This window comes from Triticum aestivum, chromosome 2A, assembly GCF_018294505.1.
Source record: "Triticum aestivum cultivar Chinese Spring chromosome 2A, IWGSC CS RefSeq v2.1, whole genome shotgun sequence".
Classification (NCBI taxonomy): domain Eukaryota; kingdom Viridiplantae; phylum Streptophyta; class Magnoliopsida; order Poales; family Poaceae; genus Triticum; species Triticum aestivum.
In genome coordinates, this window is record NC_057797.1 from 34784295 (window position 1) to 34796212 (window position 11918).

At 43.5% G+C, this 11918-nt stretch overlaps 2 protein-coding genes across 4 annotated transcripts; both read right to left on the reverse strand.

The window, feature by feature from the left end:
• Nucleotides 1-937: 937 nt before the first annotated feature.
• On the reverse strand, nt 938-5186 carry LOC123187241 (probable LRR receptor-like serine/threonine-protein kinase At3g47570). Of its 2 annotated transcripts, XM_044599047.1 has the most exons (4): nt 4892-5186; nt 2929-4752; nt 1558-2709; nt 938-1475 (listed from the first exon to the last, which is right to left on the reverse strand). In XM_044599047.1, the coding sequence occupies exons 2-4, from the start codon at nt 4358-4360 to the stop codon at nt 1132-1134; spliced, it is 2928 nt and encodes a 975-aa protein (XP_044454982.1). In that variant the 5' UTR covers nt 4361-4752; nt 4892-5186; the 3' UTR covers nt 938-1131. The 2 variants fall into 2 exon arrangements, with proteins under 2 accessions (XP_044454982.1, XP_044454981.1); XM_044599046.1 differs by having other exon boundaries at nt 1558-4752.
• Nucleotides 5187-6012: 826 nt separating this feature from the next.
• Nucleotides 6013-10650, reverse strand: LOC123187242 (probable LRR receptor-like serine/threonine-protein kinase At3g47570). 2 transcript variants are annotated; one of them, XM_044599048.1, is made up of 3 exons: nt 10434-10650; nt 6705-10340; nt 6013-6626 (listed from the first exon to the last, which is right to left on the reverse strand). In XM_044599048.1, the coding sequence occupies exons 2-3, from the start codon at nt 9520-9522 to the stop codon at nt 6274-6276; spliced, it is 3171 nt and encodes a 1056-aa protein (XP_044454983.1). In that variant the 5' UTR covers nt 9523-10340; nt 10434-10650; the 3' UTR covers nt 6013-6273. The 2 variants fall into 2 exon arrangements, with proteins under 2 accessions (XP_044454983.1, XP_044454984.1); XM_044599049.1 differs by having other exon boundaries at nt 10441-10641.
• Nucleotides 10651-11918: the final 1268 nt, after the last annotated feature.

The window sequence follows — 11918 nt, forward strand, 5'->3', positions numbered from 1 at the left end:
TCCCTTGTTTTTTTCTTTGCCATTCAAGCTTCTATTCACTATATGGATCTTTTTCGCCAACTCATGCTTATTGGAACTGCCGACAGTAAGTAATCAACCAATACACATTTTTTTCCAACTATAATTACATCATATCATTATAAATGTTTTATCCTAATCAAGTTTGCATATATGTTTGTGTAGCTTTGTGAATAAACGTACAGTATCAACCCCCCCCCCCCCGGCGCGGCTTGCGTTAATGAAAACTTTGCTAGAAAAAAGGTCATTTCATATTAAAACCTAAATGGTTACGAGAATGGTTTTGGAAAAACAGTGAGTATAAGGGCACACACTCACACTGCACCTACCGAAGAACAGTGTCATGGAGATTCAAGATTGGCTTAAATGAATGCCTTCGCACTGGCAGTGCAATGATGGATCATACAACATTAGTTTTATGTTACTAATTTTTTTGTCAACAATCTTTGGTGTCATCTCCAGCGAAAAAAAGAAGTTTTATCTGTCTTGCCCATACTTGTCTACCTATTCAGTAATTTCATCCCTTTCAAGTAACACCATCATGGGTCTCTTTAGTGTTCCTCTCCTGGCGTAAAAAACTTATTCAGGAATTTCATTCCTTTCAATATTTAACAATAATGGCTAGAGGCCATGTATAACTCAAGCATATGCAACCTCATTAATGCAAGGAGATAAAAGTTTGAGTCTTTGAGAGCAAAAGAGGATTGTTCGTTATGTCATATGAATATCTTTGTTTACTTTATAATTGGCTACTGATGCAGGATGCAACCTTAAGACATATCCTTCGAATATTACCCGTCAAGCTGTAAATTAAACATATTATTTCATCGGAAAACACCTTTACATACACCCTTTGCAAATAAATTAGTGCAAGAATTTGACAATACATACACGTCAATATCAAAATAAGAAATAATCAACAACTCTGGAACAAAGAATGGTTGATATTTCCAATATCCTACTATGACTAACTGCAAATCACATACACAGTTCATTTCAGTTTGTCAAATAGATTGGGTACAATATGCACTGTACCAGTAAAAAAACACATTCTTAATATAATGAATCAGTATGCTCTAACATAATTGATATATTCATTAATCATCATGACAGCTAAAGAAAAGAGGCTCTAATATCAGAAAGTTTTGCACAAACATCTTTCATTCCGGGCCTATCCTTCGGAGATTCCACCGTACATGACAGCCCAAGGGCAACCAAGGGGACAATATATCTCTGAATCCATCCTTCTGTGCACCCTTGATGCTCCTCATGCGCCATATGAGGATCAAGAATCTCTGCAACTCTGTCTGGGAACTTAGATTCACAGAACTTACAAAGGCTAAGTCCATCCACAAACATATCATCAGTAGGTCGTTTTCCAGTAAGCAATTCCAGTAGAAGCACTCCGAAACTATACACATCACCGCCTACGGAGATCTCGCAGCCCATTCTGTACTCTGTGAAGAAGTAATACGTTAAGATAATACACATATACAAGACAAACCGTAATTAGGTGGAAACGGAAAAGGTAAAGCTCACCAGGTGCCACGTATCCAATTGTCCCTCCAACATCATGCAGGCTTTTAGGAATTACTAGACCTAGTGATAGAAACTTTGCTGAGCCAAAGTCACTGAGCCGCGCAGTCATGTCATCATCCAAAAGGACATTGTTTGGCTTCAAATCACAATGGATCAAAGGAGGCGTCAGTTCATTGTGGGCATAATCAAGAGCAGAAGCCACATCTGCTGCTATGCATATCCTCTGGCCAAAGCTTAGCACTTTGTCTAGAATTCCATTGTGCTGCTCAGAATGCAACCATGCCTCCAGGCTTCCATTAACCATGACCTCGAAGATTAGTGCTTTGAACTCATGGTTTTCTGAATCCAATGTTGAGCATAGGGTCACAGGTCGCATTATATTTCTATGGCGGGTGCTTCGGAGCACTTCACACTCAATAAGGTAACTCTCGTATCCACCAGGTTCGTTCAAGTTGAATACTTTGATGGCAACTAGGCTCTTGTCGGACTTGAACCTACCAACATAAACTGAACCAGTACAAGTTGAGCTGATAGTATGGACCAAAGAAAACCAGTTGGTAGCTTTAAGAATGTCCTTGTATGACACTCTCTTCAGCTTCTTCTCGTCATGGCACGGGGCTGTATGCACTTCTCTTCTATTAGGAAACATCTTGGACACAAGATCCCATCGTGAAAATGGAAACGACCCTTTCTTCCAAATAGTGAGCATAAACCATATCAAGACTAGGGAACCAATAGTAAGTGGCGGTAGTACAATTAGCAGCGAGGTCACCAGCAATGACAGATGATGCTTCACTTTAGTTGCTGAACCTGAGATGCCAGGACAAATTGGTAACGCTAGCCTGGGGGAATTTGAGCAGAGTCCCTTGTTGCCATCCAAAACTACTGCAGAAGAATGCGTGAAGATACCACTTGCAGGAACAGCCCCTTCCAAGTTGTTGTAAGAGAGATCAAGTTGCTCCAGCTTATCAAGTTGCTCAAAGAATTTGGGCACGACACCGGATAAGCCATTGTGAGAAAGATTAATCTGCCGGGTTGATACTAATAGATGCCATCTTTCTGGAATTTGTCCATGAAACCTGTTTCCTTCCATGTGAAGGGACACTAGACCACTACCAATGCCATATGTACCAAGTACCGGTGGTAGTTCCCCTGTGAGATTGTTGTGTGAGAAGTCCAGACTCCAGGCGAATAGAAGGTCAGCAAAAAGTCTGACTGGTATCGAGCCATCAAGATTGTTTTGAGACAAGTTTAGTTCAAAAAGCCCCATGCACTGGGCTAAACTACCAGGTATATTTCCACTCAAGTTGTTACCATCAAGGTAAAGTTTAGCAAGTTGAGTAACATCACCAATTGAGGGAGGAATCTGACCTGATAATTTGTTCTTTGACAGATTTAGGATATAGAGGTTTCGTAGCTTGCCGATGGAAGAAGGTATGCTTCCAGAAAGAAAATTGCTTTCCATCCCAAGCGAAAAGAGATTAACAAGATTGCCAATCTCTACAGGTATGGAGCCTGAAATTTGGTTTGACCCAAGCGATAAATATTCTAACCTCCTGGAAAGATTAACAATTGATATAGGTAGGCTGCCATTTAGAACATTCCCTTTCAAGGACAGCTTTGTGAGCTGGGTGCAATTTGCTAGATATGTAAGAAATGACCAGTCATGTGCTTCTAGCAAGTTACTCCCTAAATCCAACTCATGCAAGTTTGCCAACGAACCAAGAGATGGAACAGAGCCATGTAACGAGTTGTTTGAAAGATCAAGTATTTGAAGATTTAACATGTTGGCAAGTGAAGCAGGGATCAGGCCCTTCAGTCTGTTGCTTCCCAGGATAAGCAACTGGAGGTTTGATAGTGAGTAACCAATGTGAGATGGTATTTGTCCAACAAGTGTATTGCTGCCTACGCTAAAGTACCTTAGTGATGTCATGTTGTAAATAGACGACGGGACACTCCCTGATAAACTGTTGAAACTTAGATCAAGCTCAAGTAGTTTTGTAATGTGACTCAAAGTCTCTGGAATTAATCCAGATAACCTATTTTGGCCGAGGAATATAGAACTGAGGGAAGAAACATTTCCTAATGATGGAGGTATGCTTCCGGAGAGGAAGTTCTCTGTCAGGCAAAGAAATTTGAGAGTTGCGACCGTATGGAAATGTGGGATGGGACCAGTGAAAGAATTTTTCTGGAGATCAACCACGGTAAGCTTAGATGAATTATCAAACAAAACAGAAGGGATCTCTCCAGAGAGGTTATTACGTGACAGTATAAGTGTACTGAGTGAGACGCTATTGGCCAGTGAGACAGGGATGCCACCGGTAAGGCTGTTGTTTGCAAGATTGACATAGCTAAGTGAATTGCTAGTGCCTAGTGATTTAGGGATGTTACCTTCCAGGTTGCTGCCAGCAAGATTCAGTGTATGGAGGTTTGGAAGCTTACCCAATTCTCCGGGGATGGTTCCCGACAGATAATTATCGGCAAGGTTCATCAAGGATAGAAAAGTCAAGTTACCGACACATCTAGATAACCGCCCACCGAGACGAGCAGATGTGAGGTCCAAAGAGACCACCCGTGGTGGAATTTTTTTGCCGCAGGTGACCCCTTTCCAGCTACAAAAGTTGAGCGAACCATTGCTCCATGAGTGTAGGATGCCAAAGGGATTGAAGCTGATGCCAGACTTGAAGCAGAGTAGGGCTTGGCGATCGATCTCTGACATGTTTGCTTGTGATGCAGCTAATGCCGATGTGTCGAAGGAGAAAAGGCTAAGCAAAATACAGAGTAGAGACAAGAGAGAGGGCATAATGCCGATGTGCAAGAACAACAGGGAGTGCTAAGGTTTGAGCTTGTATGATCTTGGGTGAAGGATGACTTTTGAAGGATTTGGGGACCAGACATGGACCAGAAGGCAGGCTTTAACTGCACCGCAGGTCAATGTGAACGTGTGTGCAAAGCAAGGGAAAGGACAAGCAGAGGAGTTGAACAAAGACCTCTGAACGAAAACGCGTGTGGACTGCTGCAGACTGCGACTGGCAGAACTGGTTGTGGTGGGTGCAGAGGACTGCCAACAGCAGCATCGAACTCTGGCTGGAGTGGTGAGATCCCTTCGGACGACACGTTTGTCCACCCAGATCGCACAAACAAATCCAAACGGCTCGCTCGTGCATCCCTTCTTCCTCTGCAGCAACAACGACGCTGCATTGCAATTCAGTCAGCATTGCGCTATCATGCTTGATGATTGAAAAATGCTTGGTTAACTGAACGGGATTTCAGACGGACAGCCGAATCTCATCCATTTCAGCATGGCGGATTGGGAATCTGCCGGAGGACTTACCGGATGCTACGAGATGCTGCTCACTCGTCTCCCGTGCGCCCGGGAGCCGCCGCGGCGAGGGCTAGCCCCGCTAACTGAACAGCGGATTGAATCCGACGAGATGCGGCTGCGGGCCCGGGAAGAAGGAACCCCGGGGGAGGCACGGCGACGGCGGGTAGGTGGGGGCGACGCCGGCGAGGCGCAGCGATCCGCGCGGAATCGGGAGGCCGGGGCGGCCGCTCGTTGACGCGGTGAGGGGAGGGGGACTGGTAACTGGTTGAGGTGCATTGAAATCAGCCTCAGTGTCTCTAGCCGCAACTGAAACTAAGAGCATCTTCAGCTGGATGAGTGTGACAAACAGTGAATAAATCAAATAAAATAGCGTAAGAAAACTGTATTTTTTTTGGCATCGAAAGATGCCCTAGCGTGTGATGTGGTTGGCAACATTCGTGGTGTTCGGACATTCCATGATGTCGTGACAAAAGCATATTTAACCGTGAAAAAAACTTTGAATAGGAGCATTGTTTGGAGCTGGGTTTTTTTTCTGTTCAGGTCCTTAAATGTCCAAACATCACAAAATTTTGTGCAGCCAAGCATCTTTGATGTTAGAAAAGTTCATATCTTTTAAATATTTTTCAATTTACTGTTCATCAAGCATACATGAGCATGAGCTCATACATGAATCACCGCGACTCCTGTTTCCTCCTCATATGTTCGGATGGACGATATTTTCTTGGATAAGAGAGAAAGAAAAACACCATCCAACTAGAGCTATCAAATCGTACATCCGGACACACCGCCACATCGGATGCAGCTCACCCCGGATCACTTTCGCTCTCCCTCCCCATCAATGATATGCATGTGCCCGCATAATTTAGGGGGATACAACTGCATGCACACGAACAAATAAGGGTTCAAATAAGGGTTTGAAAGTGTCCCCGGACAAGTAGGTTCAGTTGGAGATACTCTGCAACCATATGAAAGTTAATAGGTGTATCAGTTCAAAAGACAGGTTAACAGGTGTACTGTTTAAACTTCATTTTTATCAAGAACCAAAAATCAGTTCTCAGAAATCCAGGGCAATGAATTATTAATAATACAATCTCACAAAAACGTGCAAATGCGCATATGTACTGCAATATACTTCTCTGAGTACGCAGATTAATAATTGGGATCACATGAACTCAGTTTCTAAAATACCATGTCTAATAGAATACAGATACTAGTTTTTCCAACATAGGGAGCTCCAATACTGAACATGTACTTTCTAGGAATTCAATATTTTGATAACTAGATTTCTGATGATCTTCCCACACTAAAATGTGGTCTGTAGAACCAATTTTTACAGCAAAGATATTCACATCTTATACTCTTATTCATGAACTTGTAGATCTGCAGGTTAATCAGCAGAACTCAAAGAATGCCTCTTTGAGAGACAGAATTCTGGCACAAACTTCTCCCATTCCCGGTCGATCTTTAGGCGATTCCATGGAACACAGGAGGCCAACTTCAACCAGAGGTACCATATATCTCCGCATAAGCACTCTGTCACACGCACGCTGCTGCTCGTGGGACAAATGGGGATCTAAAACCTCTCCCAGTCTGCTTGGAAATGCTGAGCTCACAAGCTTGTGCAGGCTCAGGCCACCGGTGAACATTGCATCCGTCAGTCGCCTTCCCGTGAGCATTTCTAGAATGAGGATTCCAAAACCATAAACATCACATCCTGGTGAAACTTTGTATCCCATGCAGTACTCTGTAAAATCATTTAGGGCATTGTTAATACAAGAGAAAAAAACCAATGACAAAATACTCTAAATATAGTTGAACTCACCCGGTGCGACGTAACCTATTGTTCCTTCCACACCAACCAAGTCTTCTGGGCTACCAGGAGTTGAAGGGAGAAACCTTGCTGACCCAAAATCACCAACCCTTGCAGTCATGTAATAATCCAAAAGAACATTTCCGGGCTTCAAATCACAGTGGATCAGAGGAGGAGTTAACTGGTTGTGCATATAATCCAGAGCCAGCGCAACGTCCATCGCAATTCTTAGCCTCTGGCCCAAGCTTAGTACTCTCTTCGGGCTATTGTGATGTAGCTTAGGATGGACCCACATGTCCAGGCTTCCGTTGGCCATGAAGTCGAAAACTATAGCTTTGAATTCATTGTTCTCTGGGTCCACTGTCGAGCATACGGTGACAGCTTTGACAAGATTGCGATGACGGGTGTTTCGCAGCACCTCACACTCGGTAGCGAAGCTGTCGCGCGCACCATTCTCTTTGAGATGGAATAACTTGATAGCGACCAGGTCCGTGTCAAACTCAAACCTTCCAATGTAGATCGAGCCGGTGCGACTTGAACTGATCTTGTTAATCGGAGAGAGCCAATTGGTAGCTTTGACGATGTCACCATAAGAAATCTTCTTCATTGTCTCCTTGTAGCATGTAGTTGTTTCTGCTTGCCTTCTCTTCAGAAGAGTGACCACAAAGCATATGAAAGAGATCAGGGCAATGGCAACGGGAGGAATTACTTTTACCAATAAGAGTGCATTCTTCTTGCTCCCAACAGCTGATGTTGTTGTGCAAACTGGGAATTGATATAAGGTGGTGGCTGCACTTGCACAAAGCTCATCATTGCCTTCCAAGTTTACCGCACTATGATTCTGAAAGATGCCACCAGTTGGAATCGGCCCTTCAAAGTAGTTCATAGACAGATCAAGTTGCTGCAAATAATCCATGTTTGCAAAGAACTCTGGAATTTTTCCAACAAGGGAGTTCTGGGAAAGATCAATCTGCTCGATGGACTTCAGGTTACTGAATGATCGAGGTATGCTTCCATTAAGCATGTTACTTCTCAATCTGAGAGAAGATAGTTCAACGCATTCGCCAAATGAAAGTGGAACTTGACCAGACAATTTGTTGAAGGAAATATCGAGTCGGAGAAGTTGAATCAATCCACCAATTTGTAGTGGTATTGATCCTGTAAGGTAGTTGTTTGACAAATCCAAACCGATCAGGGTTGTGCCATTGAAGAGTTCACTTGGTATTGGTCCTTCAAGGCTGTTAAAAGATACTTCTAGCATATACAGTTGATTGCAATTTCCTAAAGTTGCTGGGATGTTCCCACTCAACTCATTGTTGTGTAGATAAAGCTTGTTCAGCCGAGAAAGATTACCTATTGTAGATGGGATCTGGCCAGAAAATTTGTTTCCTGATAGGTTTAGGACAATCAGATGGCCTAGATTCCCAATAAGAGAGGGAATAACACCGGAAAGCAAGTTTTGGCCCATAGCAAGCATTTGGAGGCTTCGAAAGTTAAAAATCTCAACTGGTATTGTGCCGGCAATTTGATTGTTTCCAAGAATTAAACGCACTAAACTTCTAGAAAGATTTCCAACTGATATAGGGATATTTCCATTCAGGGCATTTCCATTCAGATCCAATGTTTTAAGTTGCGCACAGTTTGTCAAAGAGACAAGGAATTCCCAATCTTCAGCTTGTAGGAAGTTATTTCCTAAATTTAGAAAGGTTAAGTTACATAGAGACCCTAGAGATGGGATTCGTCCCTTTAGTAAGTTGTGTCCAAGATCAATATATTGGAGGTTTGATGCATTTGCTAGTGATGATGGAATTAATCCCTCAAATTTGTTACCCGACATGGCCAGCAATCCAAGGTTCTGTAACGTGTTTCCAATGCAAGATGGTACTCGTCCAGTAAGGTTATTCTGGTCTAGTCCAAGATAAATGAGTGATGACATGTTACAGAGTTTGGTGGAGACGTGCCCTGACAGGTAGTTGTTACTTAAACTGAGAATACTAAGGTTCTGAATAAGGCTCAAGGTCTCTGGAACTGAACCCGATAACCTGTTTGTGTCAAGCCGTATATCTGTGAGAGAAGAAACATTTCCCAATGATGAAGGTATGCTTCCAGAAAGGTTGTTACTTGAAAGATCAAGAAATTGAAGGGTTGACATCTTATGGAAATCTAGGATAGGGCCGACAAGCTGGTTTAATGAGAGATCAACACTTTTAAGAGATCTACTAGTGCCTAATGATCTAGGAATGGTACCTACAAGGTTGTTCGTTGAAAGGATCATAAACTGTAGCTGTTGAAGTGTGCCTAACTCCTCTGGAATGCCTCCAGAGAAGAGATTTTCTGAAAGGTCTAACTGTTCTAGTGACGTAAGATTAGCTATCCAAGGAGATAACTGCCCAGTAAGTTCTCTAGAGTTCAAGTTCAGCGAGACCACACGAGTTGGAAGAGTAATACCGCAGGTGACACCTCTCCAGCTGCAGAAGCTGGTCGAGGTGCTCCATGATGACAGGACACCACGCGGATCACTGGAGATGCTGGACTTGAAGGAGAGGAGGGCATGCCGGTCGACCTCGGACCCGTTGCTGACGGATTGTGCGACGGTGTTGGACCAGAACAATATGAGAAGATGGGTGAAGAGAACGAGGATGCCATATGGAGAAAGAGAGCGGAGAGTTGTTGCAGGTGCCATGTCTAATGCAGATGCAGTGCATCTTGTGCGAATTCCTTGTGTTATATGTGTCTCCCTAAGTAGACTTGAACACTTGACTAGTTTACTGAGTGTTTTATTTTCCGCGACCTTTACTTGACTTGGTGTTGACTTGCCTGTAATCTCCATCACACGTCACAGACCAACACTCAGTGGTAGAACAAAAAGTGGATGAGAAATGAGACGGTGACTCGATGAAAAAGCGGAGAGAAAAAGGCGTGCAGAGACTGGTCCATGAAGTTGGGTACATCAGCACTTGCTATTTTGCTAGGTCGTGCTGCTAGTGCTAATCCGAGACCAGTTTTTGGTTCAGATGAGGGCCTAATACACGTTTACTGCAGATCGGTCAAGAGTGACCTGGCCACACAACTCTACTGAACGCTTTCAGTTATATAGATAAAGGTCGACAGAAGTGGGATTCAGACATCCAGTCTATCTTCCATCTCTTGACCAAACTAATGTAAACACATAGCAAGAAGTACTAGACTTTGTTAAGCAAGTAGCTATCCTTGCTTTTTACCAAGAACGATGGCAGGACATTAAAACAAACATGTGATGTGCAGCAACAACACCGGAGGAGTGAATCTCCCATCCCTTGAGTCTTGACAGATTGAAACAAAATGCTCGTGGGAATACAGAAAGAGCTAATGTTAACAAAAAGCACTGGATGTTGTTCAGCAACAATCCTTGGTTTCTAACAAGAACAAGGGCAGGGCATCAGAACAAACATGTGATGTGCAACAACAGCTACCTCCAAGTAGCTTGATGCAAGACGAGAGGACCAAACAAACAAACGGTGAATGTTTGGTCGAGACCATGGTGGGCTGGACTCTGTATAGCTGCAAAACAAGCTACAGGAGGCCAGGGGGTAAAGGTAGACCTCGGGGCAGCCGCGTTTAGGCGTCAGCTCCGCTCCGCCGCCGCTCCACGCGTGCACCTCCTTCTGCCTGGACCAATGAGAGGAAGGAAAAGAGAAAAGGTGGCGAAGATTTAAGCAGGTCCTTCGTTGAATTCTACCAAGAACATGGGCAGGGCATTACAACAAACATGTGATGTGCAGCACCAGCTTCCTCCTCAGCAATGGGCGAAGGAGACGGTTGTCAGGTGGTACAGTACATGGTTTGCTTGAGATGTGGTGGGCTGAACTCTTCTGACAGAAGAAGAGGAGGGGGCCGCCGCCGCCGGCGCGGAAAGCCAGAGACGGCGAGGGGAGGGACAGAGAGATCCCTGCCGCTACTTCACGGAGTTTCCTCCACGGAGATACACGGCAGCTCCGCCTCAACTGTTTCCCTTTTTTATCACTGAAGAAATCCTAGCGGCCCGACAGGCCCAATGACAGGCCTACCGAGCACCTTTCTGACGAAAAGAAAAAAACACACAAAAGTCAGTTGGACATTATGAAAATTTAAACTTTCCATGGATAAATAAAAATGTCCATGTTTGAAAAATTCATAAAATTGTCATGTGGACATTATGAAAAAATATATAATTTCCATGTTTGGAAATGTTATAAATTTGTCGTGTGACCAGTACTTTTTTTTTACAAAATTACAATGTATATAAAACGAATTGCTTTTTACGAAAACAAATTGTGATGGCATGATAACAAGTGTTACCCATGGCAAATTTGAAATGTTTTTTTAGGAAAACAAATTGGTAATTTTGCCATGTCTCATCTACACTTCGTTTCCAACATTTCACATGGTGATCAAGATTCCTTTTATTGCCTTCGGAAATCAATTTCAATTTCCCCTTGCCAATCCCTAACTTGTGTTCCCGTGGCAATTTATGAAATGTTTGTAGGAAAACAAATTGCTAATTTTTTCATGTCTCATCTACAAAAAATTCCAACATTTTACATGTCAAAACAATGTTCTTTTTATTGCCTTGGAAATAAAAAAATCATTTTTGGCATGCCTAATCATGTTTGCATACCACCCACCTTGCGGTCGGCAGCCCCTCGGGACCACCTCGCTGCCCGTGGCACCATCCCTCAGCCTTGCCACAACCTCAACACGCTTTCTCTGACCTTCTCCTCCGGTGTTAATGCTGGATTCGGCCAAATTCACCGTCATTGATGTCGCCATCCCAAAGGCTATATCCGTCGTCGCCGATCCCTACCGTGGTTGAAAATGGAGCCGCATAAGATTGGGGAAGCAGATGGAGCCCCGTGAGCGAGCCCATGCCCGTCGATGGTGCCAGAATGGTCCTTCCTCATCGCCACCATGGCCGAGCTACCCAACGCTCCAGTTGGACTGGCCTTGAGCTTCCCACACTGACTATGCACTCTGACGAGTTGCGCAACAGTAGTGCCCCCGTCAGATCCCCCTATAATGCTGGTGGCGATGTCGGATGAAAAATAAATTCAAAATAAATAGTAAATAGATTTTAAAAAATCTGTTCTTTAGATGTTCTTATTGGTGTAACAAGCATGCTTGACAACTTTCATGTGAAACGAGATAGCAATGCTTTGTTGATGAAAAAATTAATGTTAAATGTAATATTTGGCGTTCGACTTATTATTT

Coding starts and splice junctions, on each gene's coding strand:
- LOC123187241 (XM_044599046.1), bottom strand. CDS start 4,360: ATGCCCTCTCTCTTGTCTCTACTCTGTATTTTGCTTAGCCTTTTCTCC. Junction 1,476..1,557: donor AATTGGATACGTGGCACCTG/GTGAGCTTTACC, acceptor ACTTCTTCACAG/AGTACAGAATGGGCTGCGAG.
- LOC123187242 (XM_044599048.1), bottom strand. CDS start 9,522: ATGGAGATTACAGGCAAGTCAACACCAAGTCAAGTAAAGGTCGCGGAA. Junction 6,627..6,704: donor AATAGGTTACGTCGCACCGG/GTGAGTTCAACT, acceptor ATGATTTTACAG/AGTACTGCATGGGATACAAA.